Consider the following 22758-nt stretch of genomic DNA (forward strand, 5'->3'; position numbering starts at 1 on the left):
AGAAAGAGAGAGAGAGAGAGAGAGAGAGAGAGAGAGAGAGAGAGAGAGAGAGAGAGAGATTAGCAACTCAAACACCACTCACTCAGCTGTCAGTAACAAAGATGATTTAAAGACAGCAACCCTAACGCAAGGACAGAAATAGACAAAATGATGGAATTCATATGTCTTATCAGCAGCTATCTAATGTGAAGAGCAACTCATGTCCTACTAGGATTTGAGTTACACTATACCAGGGCGTATCAAAGTACAGGCAAATGGAGCAAAGCGAACCATTATTACTGATGCACCACCCACTAAACTCTGAAGCCCTCTGGACAGAGAACACCGAAGACACTGTAGAATGAAAAATGGAGGAATGGGGAGGAAAGACTGAGAGGTGAGGAGAAGATTAATTTGAAGCCTGTTTCCACCATAGTTTGCCTAATTTGGAGTGATTCTTTTTCTCGCGATTCTGAGTTGCACAGTCATCCCCTCTGTAGTGCCAGAAAGCCACAAAAATCCCCTATATTGATTCCTAAAACAGGACCTTACAGTGAATGTTACATTGTTTTTTACATTTTTGTAGGGATTCTCCAGTATCAGCATTATGAATAAAAGTTTTTTCCCCACCATGGAACGGTCTAGCAGGGATTTGGTTGAAAACAATCATCTGTATTGTATTTTCCTATAAAAACATGCACCACCTTGTTTTATTAAATACATACACACACACACTCGATATAACTATATTTTTAAAGGGAGTGGTGCATCACTAACACTCTCACACATCCGGCACCACAAAGCACATCAAATAGACTCGCTCCTTCCTGACAGTCTCTAAATCCTCAGCCACAACACCTTTTTCCTATCTCTCTAGGATTTAAGTCCTCTTTCTCTGGTGTGTTGGTCCTGGAATAGAAAGTGATCATTTAAATGTGTAAATATCATCAATAGAAACCACATTGCTAATCACATCGAGTCGCACTTTAGAATCTCATTATGCTTTAGTTTTGAAACAACAGGCCTTCAACATGCACAACCATGTAGGCTATCAAAGGTTCTAACTGCACCAACCTAACAATTAAACTCATTCAACTCTATTTAACAGTGACATCTGTATTCCCGTCCCGGTTCTGCACTCCACACATCTCCACACAGTCTCAAATTGTTCAAAGAGGTAATAATAGAAGCAAAATTAACTGATCCACCAGTAAACCAGGTTTCCTCTACATGGGTGAACACAATGTTTGGAGCATATAAATGACAGAGAGATGATCAATGTGCTGGTTTTGTAATTCACTGTAGGCAAAACAATTGAGCAAATTGTGGGTGGAGTGGAGAAAATGCATATTTGAAGATATCTGAACCTGGCTTGCTCATCAGGAAAAAACTTACAATTATTCATTCTTTATCACCACATTATCTGTGTAAAGCCGCTTTGAGACAGTGTTCATTGTTAAAAGCACAATACAAATAAAGATTTATTGAAAATGAATCAAATAATTACTGCGGGCTTGTTGTTGCTGAAATGTGCATTTGCTAAGTACATCTTAATTTTTTAAGGCATTCAAAAAGCCTCGCCTCAAGGTCTGTCTCTGTTCTGCTTTGAGGCACTGTTGAGGTCTTAGGCATGCTCCTTGAGCACTAAAAGACCTGCATTTTTGCTATTCTGCTTTAGCCTGTAGTGCCATGATAGTATTCCAAATATGACCATAATGGCCTTTTTAGTAAAATTCCTAGAATGATTAATACGTTAGGAGAACAGTACTCTCTAGCTTAGCTGTCTGGCCAACACCAGAGCCGTTGAGAGATTAAAGATTAACATTATCTGGGCCTTCTGGACTTTCAGCCTCCAGACTGATTTTGCCAAAAAAGATATTTTAATGTATGACTAAACATTATCCCAGGCTACTTATGTATATCTGCTCAGATAGCACTTTGCTTTATTCTAGCGTCTGACTTTTCAGTCTGCACTCAAATGCCACTAAAATAGATCAGAGCAGAAATAACCGATGATAACAGTGTATAAAGTCCATCAGACCTGCATGATGCACAAAACACAGCTCTCGCATGTTGAGACAAGAACTCTCCCGGTTTCACAATATCAAAACAAGAACAAATTGAGTGCAGTTGAGCTGGGTTTCATCAGCTGTGTAATGAGAGGTCTAAGATGTTCATTATGGAGTGAAAAGCAGAAAACCTGAAACCCCACCCTGTTAACACACAGTCATATCCTAAACACTTCATCGCAGGCAGGTTTAAATAACCGCAGGGCAACCTCTGACCCCTCTCATGATACCTGTGAGGAAAACACTGAAGCATCAACCTACTGTTCGCCAAACAGTGCTTTAAACAAATTTATTATACAACCGCCTCGAAGTGTATCAGAATAAAAAAAAAAAAAAACTTCCTGGACAAATGGTAATGACTTTTTAAACCACATTTAAATTTTATTGATCGTTACATTTTCCTTCCCCACTCAAAAAGACCCAAAAACTCATACTGTCTTGTTACTAAGAAACCAAATAATGCAAAAACTATACTTTATTGATTCCTTAAGAGAAAATATTGCATTACAGCAGCAGCAGGTTACACAAACAGTAGTAGGAATGTAATTGAATAATTGTGACAAATAAATACAATATTGTATTTATTTATTGTATACAAAATAGGACACAGACACTATAGGCTCATTCCATCAACGCTCAATAAACATTACAGCTTGAGATTTCAATGACGACTGACATTAGTGTCAATAGTACTGTTTAATTAAGAAAATTCAATCAACCTTCTGACCAATCAGACTTAAGAATTCAAGCGAGCTTTCATATTATAGCAAAACTGCAAAGATATATCATGTCACTTTGTAATACTTTCATATTCCTCACAGTAAAATACAGTAAAATAACTAATGTCCAGAACAGGAACTCATCACCTACATCATAACCAAAGTACAAACTACAGTAAAACACTCTCTACTCCTACACGCAACCGGTTTACAGCCGGGCGCACAGAACAGAGTGTTTTTCATACTTCTGTCGTACTGAAGATGAGACAAAGAGATAATGTGTGAGGCACTGACATATATTACTATACACACACACAGCACAAAGAGACACACAAACACCCCAACCACGCCTGTTTGTAGTGTGGAATGCCTGATCCAGGTGCAGGTATCTGCTTGTAGTTTGGCATCACATGCCTACTACTGCCTTTAGAAATTTCTACTTCCGTCAAAGGACAAACAAACAGAAAACCAGAGTGGATCATTTACAGCCAAAGCATAAAAAAAAAAATTCTTGCACAGCCATGGAATGTGAGCAAGAACAGAGCTGTTCAGTTGTAACAGAGAAACATACAGGAAAATTCCACCAGGAGAGGAGAAGTAAAATGCTGGGCCTTTATTAAACAGGAGGTGTGGTGGAGTGAATCCGCAATGTACTTCACTCTGAATATGTCGGTATGTTGATGTGCACAATAAGTTCAAAGTGAACGAGAAGGAACATACTGGCAAATCCAGTAATTAACGAACAATAATCTTATGATTCCACTTCATCCTAATACACCAGCCAACAGGCATTCTGTCAATCATGCATAATAGACACACTGACAAATTTCCATATCAGACGAAAGAAGAGAACTGAATTTAGGGGGAGGGCAAGGAAATAAATCGCAAGGAGACGCGAGAAATTTTTTATACACAATGTGCATTACGATGCAGATTAGTAAACAACTCCCAGGAAAACAGTAGTCCTTACATTTAATTAAATCACTTAGTTAAAATTCTATTTTAGAAGAAAAAAAAAAAAAAAAGGTCAATCATTTAACATTCTAAAATTCCAAATTCATGAATTTGATTCAAAACTGTATCAAATTCAAGACTTTAGAAAAACTTATTGTTCAAAAAGTGCAATTTATCATAATATCATATCATATATCTCGCTCAATCTGAACAAACGTCACTTAAGCATTTCCAGTTTTCATTTTGTTAGATTTAAAGACAAATGTTCTTGCTTACCTGTATTGGTGAGCAAGAGAAGCGTATCTTCCTCCTGGTTGAACAGTCTTCATCCTCAGAGAGACCTGAAATTTCATCATACTCCTCATAATCCTCATCATCTACTTCATCCTCCTGCTCTTCCTTCTGAGCAGCTCCTGTTTCCTTATCATCCACAAATGCTGCATTTTCGAAGCTATAGAACACCGGTGAAGTATTTCCAGATTCATCCTGATCATCTTGTTCGCTCTCTTCCTCTTCCTCCTCTTCCTCTTCATACAGTTCCTCACTCTCCTTCTTCTCCAGCTCTGCTCTCTGTTCCCCCTGTTGTCTCTCCAGTGAGTAAGAAACGGCCTTTTCCTGCTGCTTGACCTCTCTGGCCTTTTGAAGGTCATTTTTGGATGATGGACTGGAAGCTAGACCTGCTCTCAGTGCATCAGGACTGAGGTCTCTTTTGAGTTTCAGCTCTTCGAACACGCAGTCGTCCTCGATCTCCTCGCTTTCGGATGATTCATTCTGGACCCTGACTAGCTCTGCACGGACCACTGCTGCCCCAGTAGGATCCAAGTTCTGTGGGGAGCGAGGAGGTAGTGAGTCTCCGAACGAACTCTGAGAACTAATGGACTCACTTTTAGCCACCTCTGGTCCTTTGACTCTGTTGTAAAAACTGCTGACAGAAGCTGAAGTCGTTTGATCTCTTGGAGAAACAGTGGTAGTTTTGGGTTCTTCAGTGCCTGTACAAGATTCATTAAAACCTTCAGCTGATGAGGACGAATGTCTGGAAGCAGCGATGCAGGTTTCCTCACTGACTTTTGTGGTTGGAAAGGTGGGCTTAGATGATGTTTGAAAGGCTGATGAACTAGACTTTGATCCTAAGTCACTAGTTGGTGAAGTTGGAGAGCAAACTGGTTTGGAATGATTATTGGGAGAAGTTGGTTTCTGAAAGTGGTCATTAAAAGGAGAAGCAGGTTTGTAAACGGTGTCTCGTCCAGGAGACACTGGTCCTGTTTGTTCTGCGGTGCTACACGCCTTCTCTGATGCTTTAGCTGGTGTTCTTGCAGATTCCTCGTTATCACTGTCTGCTATGAAATTCTCCAGTCTTCTCGATATTGGTCCCGCATTTAATAATCGATTGACCTGCTTTGTGTCCTCAGAGTCCTTGATTTCTGGTGATGCAGGGCTGCGATCCGTTTTAATAACGCTGTTGCTATTTTCAGACGACCCCACAGGTTTCCTGCTTGCTCTCTTTTCTTCACACACATTATTACCCTGGGAGAGACGTCCAGAGGCCCTGCCTGGGGCTTGCCTCTCTACTGTAATCTGTTCCTTTATACCGCTCTCAAATAGTTTCCTAGTCACAGAAAACTTCTCTGCCAAGGCTGCTTTATCGATTTCAGGGTCCTCGCCTTTCGGGGTCTTGTCACTCGGAGGATCCGAGCTGGTCGGGCTGGTTACCTGTGTGCTACCAGGTGGGAATTTCGTTGGTATGGAGTTAGGCACATCAGGCTTTATGGTGGCTTTTGCATCCTGGTTCTCCTGCTGTTGCTGACCGTCCAGCTGGAGGAAAATATTTTTGATCTTATTGACCCGGTTGCCAAAGTTCCGTCCCCTGGCTATGTCCTCACGGGGTTCACTGGAGGACCCATTAGCACAGGATTTGGACGGGATGTCGGGTTTGGTTCCATCAAAGGAGCACTTGATGGCGTGGAAATCCGCCTTGTACGCGTTTCGGTGAGGAGACGCGCTCCTCAGAGTCCTCTCTCCTTTGCCCTCGGTTTTGATCATATTTCTTTTTTTTTGTTATTCCCTCGTGAGCTGAAGAAGTATCCAGATTTTTAGTATTTGTGGCTGATGCGTTTTATACAACTCGAACGAAAGCAAGTCGTGAGTTTCTCCGGCGGAGCAGGCGGCGGAACTCTGCAACAAATAAAGAGGCAAATTCCCTGTAGATGGAGGAACAGTGTCACATAACTTGTGTGCTAACTCCTAGCTTTTCTGCTCTATTGTTATATACAGTCGTGTAGGGTAGCAATGCTAGCGACATTCACGTCAAATAAGTTCCCCTGTTCATGATGAACCTCAACTTACTGCACCAGTTTTACTATTACTACACCATTCCCTTGTGTTACTGTGTTATCTGCTTTAATAAAGTGTGTTTATCTGGACACATACACACTTGAGTTAGAGCTCAACATAACACACATCCACGACTGAAAGTTAAACCCGGCAAACAATGGCCTTCTAACACAAAGTCTCAGTGGGAATCTCTTCCTCGGCTTGTGGGAAGTTTTTGGGGAGTCGAGAAGGAAACGGCAAGTCAGAAATTTTCCAAAAAGATTCTTCCACGGGCCTCACACACTCTCTTACCTTTGTTTCAGAGTGCCGGTGCCTTTCCCCCGGCGTTCCCGGTGTACCACACGCGTTCAACCTTGCCATTTCTTCCCCGCCATCTCTATTCCTTCCTCCACACTCCTGTTTTTCTCCCTCCTTAAAAGAAAAACCCTTTAGACCTGTCGCAACTCCGCCGCCGCTTCCGCCGCTCGTGCACGTGTGCGGCGCGCGTGCAACACGGCCAGGGGCGGGCGCGTGGGCGCGTGCACGTTCGCATTCCAGGGCCGCTTGTAAAATTCCCAAACCCTCCTCGTGCGCGCGCCGGGAGGGGTAGAGCGGAAGGGGGGGTCAGTTCTCACTTAATGCCATAGCTCAACAAGTGTCCGAGCAAACTTGCGCCAGTGATCATATGCTCTATATAAGGACACACTGTAGAAGCCAAGCAGATAGTTCATTTATGAGGCAAAATATTTGACAAGAACTTACTAATAGGTGGCATCTCCTGATTGTATGCAGCTGCATTTACAGTACATTTGATTTCGTTCCCAGATGAAAAGCCACAGAATTTCATTATTGTATTAGCTTTACAGTTCCACATTAATTCATCATTAGTTTATCCTGGTCAGAGCTTGAAGTGGATCTGGAGCCAAACTCCAGCACAAGCTTGGAGAATTCCCCACAGTCTGTCACACACACACACACACACACACACACACACACACACACACACACACACACACACACACACACACGTTCACATCTAGGGGTAATTTTAGCATAGCCAAACCATTAAGCCTAGGACTTATGATATGATGTCAAAAACTACTTTAGAAACAATGTTGATCTTGATCAATGTTGTTTCTAGAAAACAAATTTTGATGGTAGTTGAAGTCTATTCACTCATTCCACAGTCTTCATTCCACAGATGTGGCTTACATTTCTCCCATTAAGCAATTCTGACCTTCTATCACATGCACCCCTGTACTTACATCTCAAATTAGATAATTATATCCAACTGACCTTTTTCAATTCAGCTAATGTAATCACACGTAAAATCTATATCGGGTATGCAAGTAACTACAACGACGCTAGCAACTACAAGGTTGGGATGTAATCATACCCACAAGCATACAGTATCCATTTGAAACCCTGAATCATAATTTCCTCAAATCTTATGAATTAAAAAAAAAAAAAAACAAGGAAACAAGAATTAATTTCAGTGTGATGAAATTGCCTTTGGCAAGTTTTTTTTTTAAACCTTTTGAATTTTGATAAGCAATAAATAAACAAATCAAAATATCTCAGCAAAAGTATGGATAGTGATAGTTTCTCAGTCAGTACGATTGGTAATAGTATCATAGTGGTAATATAGTAGAGTTGTAAACATTTATGACAAAAGAGCTTGAGGTGGATTTAACTGGCTGCACAGTGCATCCAGAACTTTGTGTAAAATTGTTGTTTTGAGACAGAGTGTCTTTCTTCAGGATCCTGATATATTAATAGCTGTGTAATGCACCAACTTGAGTCTGTGTGTGTGTGTGTGTGTGTGTGTGTGTGTGTGTGTGTGTGTGTGTGTGTGTGTGTGTGTGTGTGTCTGTGTGTGTGTGTGTGTGTGTGTGTGTGTGTGTGTGTGTGTGTGTGTGTCCCACTACTGTATATCAACACCAAGTGAGACCCAGTTGCAGGGTGATGTGGCAGTTGGAGTCTTTAGTAACCTTCAGTGCTGCATTCCCACATGTCTGGCTTTTATTTCTAACAGATCTCAACTTTGGCAAGAACCTCATCTTAATCAATCAGTTAGATGTGTATGAATTGCTTTTAAAACAGCTTTCGAACATAACTTTTTCTGCACTTGTATTGCACTGACACCATCAAATAAATCTGTAAAATGCAGTTGTACAGACATGTGATATTATTAATATGTAAAAGTTGCTCACTTTGCGTCTATACTTTGTGTCCTATGGATAAGGCTTTCTTATTAAGCCTTATCCTTAGTATAAATTTTTTTTTTATGCTTTCAATTACTTTAAGAACTAAATATGTCTATACATTAGAAATGCTAGTGCAATTATACTTGATGTGTAACGTGTGGATTCACTAGACATCTGTTTATGAATACTCTGTAACACATTGTAAAATGGTCTGGCAATCTGATGGCTTTAATTTATCTGTTGCATCTGTCTATATAGTGCATTGATGTGTAGCAGTTTAATATGTTGGGTGTGTACAGTGTTTGTTTTACTCTTTTACCTACAGTATGCAGTGTATCTGTCTTTTTTTGCATATGATATCAGGACCTTGTTGTGTCATACATATACTCTCATTCATTAATTAATTCAATCATTGATTTTTATTAAAGAATCAATCTTGGCCAGGGTTGTCAGTAATCATGGAAACTCACATTTATAGGATGGGAGGAAACTGGAGACCCTAGATCCATAAATCCATGCACATGCATAAAAACAGAAAAATGACATAATAATAAATTCAGGATTGAGCCAGGGACCCTGTAGTTGTAAGGCAGCAACGCTACCCCTTGCACCGCTGTGCCACCATTCCCAGTATGGCCAAAGATTTGATGACTTTTGAAACATGAAACATAAAAAGATTGAATATGGAAGCTAATTATAGCAATAATATTAAAAAAAGGAAACATCCTGTTCTGCTCTGTGAGAGATGTTTTTTTTTCAAAGCAACAATTGGCAGATAATTCTAAAGCAGATAGTGATCTATTTTACTAATGCATGTCCTGCCTTTTTAGCTGTTTTCGCTATGCCAAGAATGGCCATCACATACATGCTTATTTTACAACTTGTTTTATCAACAATAAAACTAATATTAACACAGAGAAAACGGCAGAACATTTGGAAAGTACATTTAAAAAGAAAAACAAACAAAGATTTGCAACAAACCGATAGTGTATTGTATGTTTATAAATAATATCATCAGCTTAAAAGGTTTTTTAACTATTTAGATTAATATCCAAGATCTATGTATTTGAATTATTTCCAACACATCATGGGAACCATCCGTGTGCAGTGATTACTTATAAGTTCTTTTAAGCACACAGGTTATTTCAACACGAGCTGGGTTTCGTGGCATTTCCGGCAGATATTTACTCGTTCAATCCAGCTTGACTGAACATAAAGGTATCAGATGTGCTCCACTTCACACAACCATTTAGTCCACGTCACATACACAACTGATGTAATCATCTTAATAGCTCAAGGCACAACAGAACTATAGACATATTTCCCCATTGTTGTGCCAAGAGTTCAGAGATGATGGCATTGATTGTGTATATGACTGTAGTTAGAAACATCAGTTGATTTTTGACTGGCTTGAGGCTTGTGACAATCCACATGGCAATGTACTGTGTAAATAACGTTCACTAAGTTAAATGGCGAATTAATTCCGAATGTATTTATCAAAATTGCCTATATCTAGATCTTGGTGTGACTGTTTTGATATTCCTTGTTGGTCATAAAAATGGCAATGCAAAATTGATTACTATAGCATAACTTTTGGCACTAGAGTCTGTATTAATTCATGTATAGATGGCTCTGGTTACTTAAGTCAACATGTGTGCAATGAACAATGCATGCCTCTTACCCATCTCCTAGTAACTACAGTCTGAAATGCAGACCGACAATTATTAATGGCAGATCGTCCTCTGCCCTCATTTCCCAGGAGTATAACTGTTTTGTTAAGCACACTGTTGTCAGGCCAACCCCTGCCCCCTCTGTCTCTGTATACTCAATCTGTGACTCTTAACAATTTCAAAGTCAGCCGAGGGTTCTGGGTGAGAAAAGTGTTTTACTCCGAGCTGCTTTTTCTTCAGTACCTTTCTTTTGAGTAAGCAGCTGAACTGAACAGGATTTGTCATGAGTTCTTAAATGAGCATGATGTAGTCACTTATTTGAAAGGCTCTTAGAAATTGATCACAAAGTAATATAGTATGTCCTGCAATGAGATAAGGAGCTCTGAAAAAAAAAAAAAAAAAAAAAAGCATTATACATTGATTCATAAGTATACAGAGGTTTGTGTTTAGCATAAAGTGGATCTGGTGCTGTTATGCATCCTAATAGCTAATTAGAAACCAGTTCATCATAAATGACACATTCAAAAGGACATTTTTTAAATATGGGATGAGCACATTAATTATTATCATTATGATTAAACATCAGTGCTTTGATGTTCCTTAAGCCTTATCAATAAACACAGAGAAAGGTATCAAAGCAGGGCAAGATAAATAGGCATAATATACCAGTTTTCAATCATCATGCATCTACTCTTTTAGAGAAATTGAACAATCATGTTAGTTAGTTAGAAATACATTCTCTCACTTTTTATATCAGTCATTCACATACTTCCACACCATCATTCATGTATTTAGCTTTACAAACCATTCCCTCACTCTCACATGCTTACTCTATGTAAAATAGTGCTGACACAACCTGATATATATTTAAAAAATGCACATTTGTGTGCTTATGCAATTGACAATCATGCTAACAGAAATATTTGCCCCACAATTTTTTTTTAATGCCATAACTCAGTCATTTACATTATAAAACTATGCAGATACAGTCAAGAGCTAGCATAAAAAAGGTTAAAAACGGATCTTAGTGACTTTTATAGGACGAGGTTGTTAGTTATAAATGGGCTGTCCTGAGCATTTCAGAATCTCCTGGGACTTTCATACCCAAAAATCTTAAGCATTTACAAGAGATGGTGTTCCACTTCTGTCAGTCAAAAACAGGAAACTGAGCCTACAGTGGGTTCACTGTATTTTAACTGCATGTATTTTAAAATATTCAGTACCTGACCTATGTCAACCATCTGTGTTGTGTGCTGAATGCTCTTTCTGCCTTGATGATAAATGTTAAAAAGCATTTGTGCAACCTCATATACTTGTTTGACGGCAACAACAGCATGCCTATTCTTTGATCAATCATTTTGACACATCTAGACAGGTGACAAAGAAAAAAACTGATTTTTCCTCTACTGATCACCTTTATGAATGAACCCACCTATGACAAAATATTGCTATGTAAATTTAGTGTGCTCTTTAAAGACTACAAGGGCATATACAAGGCAAGAGAACCTAATCGTTTGAAGAGTATGAAAATGAAACTATGACCTTCACAGGTACCGTATGCTAAATCATTTGAACACTTGTGGGAATTTTTGCTGTGTTAGACAATGCTCTCCACCATCATTACCATCAAAACACCAATCATCATGAAGCAAAATGTTCAAGTACACTAACAGACACTTGTGTGGTTTTGGATCTGATGATGTATGATGCTTCAATGCTATCTGAAGTTACGAAGGTACTACAATTGAACTTGAGCTTTATCCTTTCACCTGTTTAAAAAAAAAAAATAAATAAATAAAAATAGGTATCATAGTAAATGGAAAAACAATAATTCTGGAGTTGATTGAATTGTACTCTAGGGCTGTATAGCTGTGCAGACAAAATGTATATATAAATAATGTTTGTGGCAATTTTGCTTAAGACTAATTTAACACCTAAACTAAGTGTTCAAATAATAAATAACAAAAAATCCGTGTGTTTATATTGAATAATGTGCAGTGATATACTGTCAGGGCTAGCAAGGCCTACTCTGCTGTAGTAAACTCTATCATAATTAGGGCTGAAATTATTAATTAAGTAATTCCATTACAAAAAATCATCAAGGAGAATTATTTGCCTCGATGCTTCGTTTAGTCAATATAACTACACATGAAGCACTGTGTTTTCCACAAAACATTATTACTGATGCACCACCCGCTGAGCTCACTGGACAGGCGACACAGAAGACGCTGCAGAATAAAAAAAAATGTGGAGTAAACAGCGAGGGGCGAGGAGAAGATTCAGACCAAAGAAAATGGCAGAAAGTTTTCAAAGTTTGGGATCAATTTAAAATAAAACATGCAGAAAACACTTTACAGTGCGGTTAAAGTAATGTGAAATAGGTTCGTATTTATATACAGTGTGTCCCTGCACAGTGACCACGTAAAGCAGGTAGTGGAGCACGTTTTTAAAGCTGGCGATAAATACACAGAGGGACTATTGAATTCAACTGTATTTGCATTTTAATGTAATATGGCAATTTAATTAACTAAATGGTTTTAGTTTTCACTGATATTCTTGTACACAATTTCAGCAATAACGGTCTTGTATGCAATTTCAACAATAAATTCCCATTAATCGATGGAATAATCGTTAGAATACCAGATTAAAAAATAACCGATAGCAGCAGCCCTAATAAAAATTACTGACTTACAGTACTTCTTAACATCTTTTTGTCGATGAATATGAATTGAATCATAGTCAATAGTCTATACTCTTCATTTCATAGTGTTTCACTCTGTTGTGTTGTATGTTTCTTGTATGTAGTATGTATTTTTTTATGCATGAATGTATGTTGTATGTTGAAGCTGTTGCTTTAACCAGTCAGACTGCTATTTGGCTATTAGGCCCCCAAGCAGGCTTCAGTGCACGTCAGCATCTTCATATTCTTTGATTGGGTGGTCAGAGAGCGCATTAGTCAGATTCGCAACCTTCGTCTGCTGAAAACTGCACAAATTTAAATATATTCACATGGATTTAATAACATTTTATTTTTCATTCCACAGTGGCTGACAGAGGAGAAGAAATTTATTTGGTCGAAGATATATTTACAAGGACATTTACAGGGTGGACTTTTCAAGAAATGTTCACAAAAGGACCGTCAAAACAATTAAAAACAGTTGTTAAGCTTTTTCTTGAACCATTTATATGTTTGTGTTTCCGTTCCTGTAGAATTTGCACAAAAACACACATTTGCCTTAATTTCAGAAAACCGTAATACACAGAAAAAAATGCACAAAAACGCACTGAAAACCCAGGATCGTTTTATGAGGTTAATATTGATGCTTCTGCTAGAGATTATGTATGTGCAGTGCAGCCCTGGCTGCAATAAAAGGAGACTCGTTAAATTGGGTTGATTGGGTTACTTTTGTTATGACCCCACTTTTAATAATGGCATTCATTCTCACTACATGAACTACCTGTCTGTGATGCAGCACTCTGTGTTTCTGTACAATATTGATGGTTTCATATAGTAATGGTGTAGTTGGTATAGTAATTGGTTCCCTGACCGGGGATCGAACCCGGGCCGCAATGGTGAGAGCGCTGCCCATTAGTCCACCAGGGGACCTGGCATGCCACTCATAATATGTATGTAAAAAGCCTGTATTTTCACTGTGGTATTCAAAGATTTCTACAGTTAACACATCTAAGTAAGAAAGTTCAAGATTCACTTGAACAAAGATGTTCACGTTAATAGTCCTATCATTCTGTATGCACTATTAGCCTCTTAGTGCCGGTCCCAAGCCCAGATTAATGGGGAGGGTTGCGAGGGTTGCGTAAAACATGTGCCAAATCAAATATGCAGATCACAAATCAGAATTTCATACTGGATCGGTCAAGGATCTTGCTACCAACGACCACCACAGGTATCGTTAGCCAACAGGGTACCGGTGAACATTGGGCTACTGTTGGCCGAAGGAGGAAAAGGAGAGAAGGAATACATCTACAGAGACAGCAGAGAAAGGAGAAGTGGAGGAGAGTGGATGTTTGGGTGGGTACTTTAAATGTTGGTACTATGCCTGGTAAAGGGAGAGAGGTAGCTGATATGATGGAGCAGAGAAAGGTAGACATTTGTGTTCAGGAGGCCAAGTGGAAAGGGAGTAAGGCCAGAAACATTGGAGGGGGTTTAAACTTATTGGGCAACTACTGCAGAAGAGATAAGGGAGACAGCTAGAAAGGTACTTGGTGTAACATCTGGAAATAGAAAGGAAGACAAAGAGACGTGGTAGTGGAATGAGAAAGTGCAGAAAAGCATAAGGAGAAAGAGGTTGGCGAAACAGAATTGGGATCAGCAGAGTGGCAGGAGTAGGCAGGAGTACAAGGAGATGTGGCAGCAGGTGAAGAGGGATGTGGTGAAAGCCAAGAAAAAGCCTTTTAAGGATCTGTATGAGAAGTTGGACACTAAGGAAGGAGAAAAGGATTTGTAGCGATTGGCCAGGCAATAAAGTATGCAGATGGAAGTGTGTTGACTAGTGAAGAGAGTGTGTTGAAAAGATGGAGGGAGTATTTTGAGGAGCTAATGAATGAGGAAAATGAGAGAGAGAGAGAGAGAGAGAGAGAGAGAGAGAGAGAGAGAGAGAGAGAGAGAGAGAGAGAGAGAGAGAGAGAAAGAAGGTTGGATAGTGTGGAGATGGTGAAGCAGGAAGTGGATAGTATTACTAAGGAGGAAGTGAGAGCAGCAATTAAGAGGATGAAAAGTGAAAAGTCGGTAGGACCAGATGACATACCGGTCGGCGCGTGGAGATGTTTTGGAGAGATGGCAGTGGAGTTTTTAACAAGATTTATGAAGGTAAGTGGATGTCTGAGGAATGAAGAAGGAGTGTGCTGGTACCAATTTTTAAGAATATGGGAGATGTGCAGACCTGCAGTAACTACAGAGGAATAAAGTTGATCAGTCACACCATGAAGTTATGGGAAAGAGTAGTGGAAGCCAGGCTGAGAGAAGAGGTGACCATCTGTGAGCAACAGTATGGATTCATGCTGAGGAAGAGCACTACAGACGCATTAGTAGTCTGTGAGAATGTTGATGGAGAAGTATAAAGAAGGCCAGAAAGAGTTTTGAGTTTTGGATTTAGAGAACACATACGACAGATTGCCAAGAGAAGAGTTGTGATACTGTATGAGGAAGTCAGGTGTGTCAGAGAAGTATGTGACGGTGGTGCAGGACATGTATGCGGACAGTGTGACAGCAGTGAAGTTTGCAGAAGGAACGAAAGATTGGTTTAAGGTGGTGGTTGGACTGCATTAAGGATCGGCTCTAAGCCCTTTCCTGTTTGCAGTGGTGATGGACAGGTTGACAGACGAGGTCAGACAGGAGTCTCTGTGGACTATGATGTTTGCAGATGATATTGTGATTTGTGGTGAGAGTAGGGAGCAGGATTGAGAAGTGCCTGTAGAGGTGGAGATACGTGCTGGATAGAAGGGGAATGAAAGTCTGTAGGAGTAAGACAGACTACATTTGTGTGAATGAAAGGGAGGGCAGTGGAGTGGTGCGGTTGCAGGGAGAAGAGGTGGTGAAAGTGGAGGAGTTCAGGTACCTGGGGTCAACAGTGCAAAATAATGGAGAGTGTGTTAGAGAAGTGAAAAAGTGGTGCAGGCATGTTGGAGTGGTTGGAGAAGAGTGGCAGGAGTGATTTGTGGTGAAGAATATCTGCAGGAGTGTAAGGGAAAGTTTATAGGACTGTGGGGAGACCTGCGATGTTGTATGGTTTAGAGACATTGGCATTTAGTAAAAGACAGGATGTGGAGCTGGAGGTAGCAGAGCTGAAGATGTTGAGGCTTTCGTTGGGAGTGACGTCGATGGACAGGATTAGAAATGAGTTTATTAGAGGGACAGCCCATGTAGGATGTTTTGAAGAAAAGGTGAGGGAGGTGAGATTGAGATGGTTTGGACATGTGCAGAGAAGGGACTTGGGGTATATTGGTAGAAGAATGCTAAGGATGAAGCCAGCAGGAAGGAGGAAAAAGAAAGGCCAAAGAGGAGGTTTATGGATGTGGTGAGGGAAGACATGCAGGTAGTTGGTTTAAAAGAGGCAGATGTAGAGGACAGGGGGGTATAAAGACGGATGATCCGCTGTGGCGACCCCTAATGGAAGAAGCCGAAAGAAGAAGAAGAAGAAGAAGAAGAAGAAGAAGAAGAAGAAGAAGAAGTAGAAGACAAAGATTCTGTACGCACTATTAGGATAAGCCACATAAATGCTTCCCCCTACTGGACAAACTAGGTCTGGTACAAAGTTTCACTTTATCAGTTCTTATGAGGAACCTGTCTCTGAGAGGAAAATTCACGACGCATATTTTTATACATAATGTTTTTTTTGTTTTTGGTTTTTTTTTCAGAGAAGTTTGGATCCTGGTCCTGTGCATGCCACTCTGGAAATGTATGTGTCCAAATGCAATGTTTAAAAAAAAAAGACATTTAAGTACAGGGCATTACTTGGAAATCACATTCAGTCCCTGCCAGAGATGGTAAAACACATCCTTCACTTAAATAAAGGTACAGATACTTATGTTTTAAAATAGTATGCAAACAAAAGTCCTTCCCGTGGACCACCTGCAGGAGGAACCGTAAGGGACGGTGCTGTGAGGATTGGGCAGCAGTCGAAGGCGGGGGCCTGCTTAGACTGCTGCCCCCGCTACCTGAATTACGGATAAGCGGGAGAAAATGGGTGGATGGATGGACAAAAGTCATTACTACTAACTATTTTAGTGTCATGCTGTTAACTGGGCTGCAAGTCATATTAATATTAGGACTGTGTTAGGGAACCACCAGCCACACCTCCTTTCTGCACTCAGCACACTCGCAGCCCCTTACCTTTATACTAATCACCTTCACCTGTATCCAATCTACACCCTTCCTTTATGAGGCCCCCCCTTTCTATATTTCCACATGAACAGAGAATATTTGTTTTTGATGTGAATTGTTTTATTTACAAGTAGACATTTTGAGCTTTCTATTAATATATTTATTATGTCTGTTAGGGAAAAAATGACTGAGATTCAGGTTGTTTTATTTATGTCTGTGAAGAGAGATGACAGCGACAGCAGAGAGTGCCCCCTGTCTGTTTTCTTTATTTTACAAAAGCATAGCATTTTGTTATTATTAACGTATACAAATAAAAGTAGAGCCTTTACAGACTCAAATTATGCTCTTATCTGTACGATCAAAAAAAGACACTACTTTCCACCTCTGGTTCCTGCTGTTATGCTTCTGTAAGTAGAGAATGTGAAATGGTGTGAAATTGTGCAGACAAAATCTCAAAAGCACAAGCATTTGTACGTTGGCAGGACAATAACTGAACTGAGTTTTATATTCTTAGTTAACAAGTATAATATAACTGCTACTGCCCACAGTGTAACTGTAAGCACTGAGTCTGAGTGAGAAATGATCAAAACCCAGGCATCAGTTGGCAGAAGCCATTTATCTTTATTGTGACCAAACTTTTTTTTCAGGAATAGTTTCCCAAAAGCGTGCACAAATGCATTGATTTTTTTTGCACATAACTGATGTAGCTGTAGGATAAAGTTCAAAGTCAGCAGGAAACATTGCCTTGTTCTCCTCTCTCTCTCTCTCTCTCTCTCTCTCTCTCTCTCTCTCTCTCTCTCTCTCTCTCTCTCTCTCTCTCTCTCTCTTTGTGTCTGCCCTTTTATTTTCTCTGCAGAAATAAATACCTCAGGGTTGCTGAGTGGACACATTAATAATGAGACTGTGACAGCCCTGCATAGCATCTTAATGTCTGGAGCTCCCACAGCTCATGCGGGAGAAATCAATTTTCCTCTGACCAGTGCCAGCACATACCACCTCTGCTCTAACTACTGCAAATCTGGAGGGACAAAATCCTTAAGAATGAATGGCAGCTCTGGATTGCTACTTATACGTTGTCTTTTTCTGCCACTTCATGAACAAATCATTTCTTTATAGTGCCTTATTCCATGAATATGTAAGAAATAAAGCACAATGTGGCATGTTGTCACAGAAAATAATAATTGCGTCTTTTTTTTCTCTTTCTTGAAGTTAAGACAAACCCTTCATCCAGAACACTTTTTAGAAAACTTTAGCTGCAAATGAAATTATAAAGTGCTGGCAATAATGCTAGAAAACAGAAAAGTGCTAGAAAAACCCCTATGCAAGTTGATGCTATAAAAACATTAGTATGAGTGCAACAATACATCACGGATTCTGTATTGGTAGTCTGCAGATTGACATATAGTCATTTTCTTCAGCAAACATTGCTATAATTATTCATAGAAGAGGGTTAACAAGAAAAGAGTCTCAAAAGCAAATTGCAGGTATTTTCAGTCCAATGACAGTTCCTGTATTTTGCACTCTCATGTTTATAAGACTGTTAATAAAATTTCATGTTTTTCAAATATTCATCATATAAAATGAATTAGTGACTCGTATGAATTATACAGTATTTAGTAATATTCTGGATAATCCGTAATGATAATGTTAACTGGATGATCAGTCTTTTACTTAATGTGACTGTAGTAATCAGACACTTTTTATGAGAATGTGTGTACTTTATTATTTAATTAATTCAAAAACTAGAGAGAAATAAATATTTGGATGTGTTGCACCTGGCTGCAGCTGTCTGTGGTTCCTCTGCTTTGTGCTAGATTCATGCCGTATTGCACAGTGTGTGGGAGGAGTAGAACAGCAGGTCGGCTGCAGTCTGCCGTACACCTCTATACCTGACATGTAAAAAAAAAAAAAAATATTCACTACACTTGACACATTACCTTCATAAAAAAATTAGATAATACAAAAGTAATAATCTAAATGACCTATACAAGCAAAATAAATCAAAAAACATAATGTGTAAGAAATGCAGACCAATGTCTGTCAACATAAAATCATGAAAACGCAACCCCAATATGACTGACAACTTGCATGTGCTCAGAAAATCAGCTTACAGACATCGTCCTTAGGCTGTTTTGAGACTTTCACCATCATCTCAGTGCTAAAAAAAGTCAACATTGTCCCACCTCAGTGACTTGTTTTCATCCAGGACACCTAATATGCTGCATCTGCAAAGCCACCAGCATTGCAGATGACCACTCCCACCGCTCCCATGGACTATTTATCAGAGCATCCATGCTTATTGGGCACACTGCAACAACTTCCTTCCCTCCAGTAATCCAGCTACTCAATACTCTGATCAAATGGACTTCACGGTGCAACACCAAACTATACAGCACCTCAAACAACACAGCTCTCATGTCCTAACGTTATGTAACCGTTCCTTATAACCTTTTATTATCAATACGACCTTTATATTTAACAGCCGATATAAGTCTTGCTGAGGTCTTGTTATACCATGCTGTGTTTTATATCATGTCAGAGATATGGTCTAATAAAGTCTGAGTTGTGGCCGTGTGTTCTGCCAGCAGTCACATTCAGATATATTAATCCCACAGTGATATTTTGGCCAGAGGAGATTGCTAATAGTGAGTCAGCACTTGAGCTCCACTCATTTATTAGATTCACCTACCTAGTACAATACTTGCACTGCTTGGCCAAGTAATATTATTATGCATATATATCTGTTTCAGTGAACAATTTGTCACCCCTTACCCAATTCATCAGGGAAAAGGACCACCATGGACCTCCTGGGTCTAGGTGGTGGATCATTCTAAAAGCAGTGGTACTGACAATGATGAAGTGTGCATTGTGCAGTGCACTGAGTATTCTTAGATTATAGAGCATGTCCTAATTTTTGATTGACACAGATAATTTTTTGTTTTATATATGTTTTTTTTTTTTACTGTATATATGTCTGTGTGCTTGTATATATATATATATATATATATATATATATATATATATATATATATATATATATATATATATATATATATATATATATATATATATAGTATCTCTCAAGAGTGAGTACATGGCTTACATTTCAGGAACCGTTTTATTATATCTTCTCAAGGGACAATACTATAGAAATAAAACTTGGATATATTTTTGAGTAGTCAATGTGCAGCTTGTATAGCAGTACAGATTTCCTGTCCTCTAAAAAGAATTCAACATAGTCATTATTGTCTAAATAACTGACAACTAATGTACCTAGTATAGAGTATAGAGCTGCACAGGTTGTTGCTGGGATCCTCTTTCACTCCTCCATAATGACATCACAGAGCTGCTGGATGTTAGACACATGGCGCTTCTCCACCTTCTGCCTGAAGATGCCCCACAGGTGCTCAATAGGGTTCAGGTCTGGAGACATACTTGGTCACTCCATCACCTTCACCTACCTCAGCAAGGCAGCTGTCATCTTGGCATTATTCTGTTGGAAAACTGCCATTCAGCCGGGGGTGCATTATGTTCTGCTTCAGAATGTCACAGAACATGTTGGAATCCATGTTTCATCCCAGTAGCAGCAGCACTCCTGCAGCCCCAGGCCATGATTATACCACCACCCTGCTTGACTATGGCAAGACACAGTTTTCAACAGGGCATCACCACACATGCTGGACAGCATCTGGGCCAAACAAGTTTATCTTAGTCTCATCAGACCACAGGACTACTGGTTTTAGTAATTCATGCTCTTAGACAGGTTGTATTCAGCAAACTGTTTGCACGCTTTCTTGTGAGCCACTTTTTGAAGAGGCTTTCTTCTGGGATGAAGGCCATGCAAACCGACTTGTTGCAGTGTGCGGCATATGGTCTGACTACTGACAAGCAAGCTTTCTGCTTCTGCAACCTCTATAGCAATGCTGGCAGCACTCATGCATCTGTTTTTTTAAGCCAGCTTCTGTACCTGATGCACAGCATGAGGACTCAAATTATTTGTTCGAGCCTTGTGAGGCCTGTTCCGAGTGGAACCCCTCTTGGAAAACCTCTGTATAAACTTGGCCACTGTACTGTACTGTACCTTAAGGAAAAATACTTAAATGGTTGCTGAAATGTGAGGGGTCTACTCAGTTTTGTGAGATATGGTATGCATGTTTTTTGGCCAGATATGGGGAAGACAATCTATCCATTTTTTATTAAAGGGGATAATATTAGCTGGTGTGTGATGCCCTAGCATGGACTGCCACTGAGTATTCCCACCTGTTTCCCAGGATATTGTTTAGGTCCATCATCACCCTGACTGGCATAAATCTAATGAGAACCCTCTGACATCTCAGTAGTCCCTTTAGCTAAAAAAAAAAAGACCCACCATTCAAATAATATCATAATGTTATAATGGTGGTCCTTGTATAATGATAGACAAAACAAATTTGCATAGTAATAAATGGTCAATAAATAGTCAAGCTAAACCAAAAAAGTGGGTGAACCTGATGAAATGATTAATGGGCGTATCTAAGAGGCAGCTGAATGACTGGTAGTGAATTTCTGCTGGCCAGATGTGAGTGAGAGAGGACAGTGCAGCAGTGGGAGCAGAACTGAAGCAATGCCTAGAGAGTGAACCGTTACCGAGTGTGTACGCGGCGCCTACTGTCTCTCCATGATCTCTCCAAAGATGGTAGCAGCTCACACCTCTGCTCATTCCTCAGCATCTGCAGAATGGATAGCGTGTCTCGACAAACGGTAAGATGCGTTTGCAATGTCATTTTTTTATGAAGGAGATTTTTTTTTGCATGTGCTTCGTGCTTTTTTTTTATTTACGGAGGTAAACAGGTAAGGCATAATAAACAGCCTACGTTTCTCCTCTAGCATATGCGTTATTAATAAGATGCAATATTACAAACGTTTGACCAAAACCGATCGGAGGAAGCATGGAGGAAGCATGGAGGAAGCCCAGGCTCAGAACAATGTGTCGGGTTTGGGATGCGGTCAGTCAGCGTTTCTCTGTAGCTCACACCTCTCGACGTCGCACACCTTACGAGTCATCATTCTGCCTGCCTTCATTCCCTTTTTTTGCTGCTACACACAACCTGTATTTGTATATATCTTTCATGTTTACGATCATTTTGAGCGCACTAAAACCAGGAAGTGATGCGGGAAAGGGTACAACCTGAGGCAGTGTGATACAGTAAGATTGCAGACTCATTCATGTTCCTGCCCTGTGCAAAGCGCGGTACAGCCCCTTTCTGCTGGAATCGGGGCTTTAAATGCACCAAGGGCTTTTTATTTTAATTCTGCACACATTGAAATAGTGCAATTTGCATTTTTTTTTTAATATAATCAGCTCTCTGATTTGAAACTTTCTTTATTTTTTTTACACACATACTCTCTATTCCTAAGACAAATTTTTTTTGCGGGTTTTTTTTGCGTTTTTATTATGATTACACTGCTATCGACTGCTGTAGATTTCCTAATGTGCTTATTGGAGGCACAAAGCTCATTTTGCAGGCTTAATGAGCTCCGAGCCATCCGTGGTCAGCTTTAATGGATGTATAATCCCCGAGCAAATCAGTATATGCGCAGTTTTACAGAAGGATGCTGAGAATAAGGCAGAGCCACGCCTCAGATACCCTCTTTCCTCACATTAATGGGCACTGTGCCAGAACCTTCGATCTTCCCTTTTTTTTAATTGATTGATTGGAAACCATAGAACCATTCACCCCTAAAATATTTGTGTATATGCTGAATTGATGTTTTCCAGGTTTCTAGAAAATATACAGTGACAGGAGTCTTCCCTGCAAGAAAAATAAATAAATAAAATGGTTTCCACTACAATCACCACTACAAACCATCATCTGTTAACCATTAAAACCATTACCAAATGGTTTCTATTACTGTTCTTGTACACCATTAACTCATTATCATTAGACCAAAAGAAACCATCAGGAATGTGAATGTTTAATAACTACCCCATGTTCCCTACTGGTCTACCAACCAATATGTGATCTACAA

At 39.6% G+C, this 22758-nt stretch overlaps 2 protein-coding genes across 12 annotated transcripts in view; one reads left to right on the plus strand and one right to left on the minus strand.

The window, feature by feature from the left end:
• Positions 1–6568, minus strand: part of ppp1r9ala (protein phosphatase 1 regulatory subunit 9A-like A) — a 29882-nt gene extending 23314 nt beyond the window's left edge. For 3 of the 10 annotated variants that reach the window (XM_083536681.1, XM_083536679.1, XM_083536675.1), the window contains exons 1-2: positions 6344–6530; positions 3998–5893 (exon numbers count right to left, since the gene is read on the minus strand). In XM_083536681.1, the coding sequence (XP_083392807.1) occupies positions 3998–5761 (1764 nt within the window). In that variant the 5' untranslated portion in view covers positions 5762–5893; positions 6344–6530. Of the gene's footprint in view, positions 1–3997; positions 5920–6343 lie in introns of all 10 variants that reach the window. The other 7 variants (XM_083536674.1, XM_083536677.1, XM_083536678.1 and 4 more) reach the window with 7 other exon arrangements.
• Positions 6569–21256: 14688 nt separating this feature from the next.
• Positions 21257–22758, plus strand: part of rapgef4a (Rap guanine nucleotide exchange factor 4a) — a 38385-nt gene continuing 36883 nt past the window's right edge. For both annotated transcript variants that reach the window (XM_083536703.1, XM_083536704.1), the window contains exon 1: positions 21257–21489. In XM_083536703.1, coding sequence (XP_083392829.1) covers positions 21407–21489 — 83 coding nt within the window. In that variant the 5' untranslated portion in view covers positions 21257–21406. The remainder of the gene's footprint in view (positions 21490–22758) is intronic.

This window comes from Silurus aristotelis (genome assembly GCF_946808225.1).
Source record: "Silurus aristotelis genome assembly, chromosome: 3".
Lineage (NCBI taxonomy): Eukaryota > Metazoa > Chordata > Actinopteri > Siluriformes > Siluridae > Silurus > Silurus aristotelis.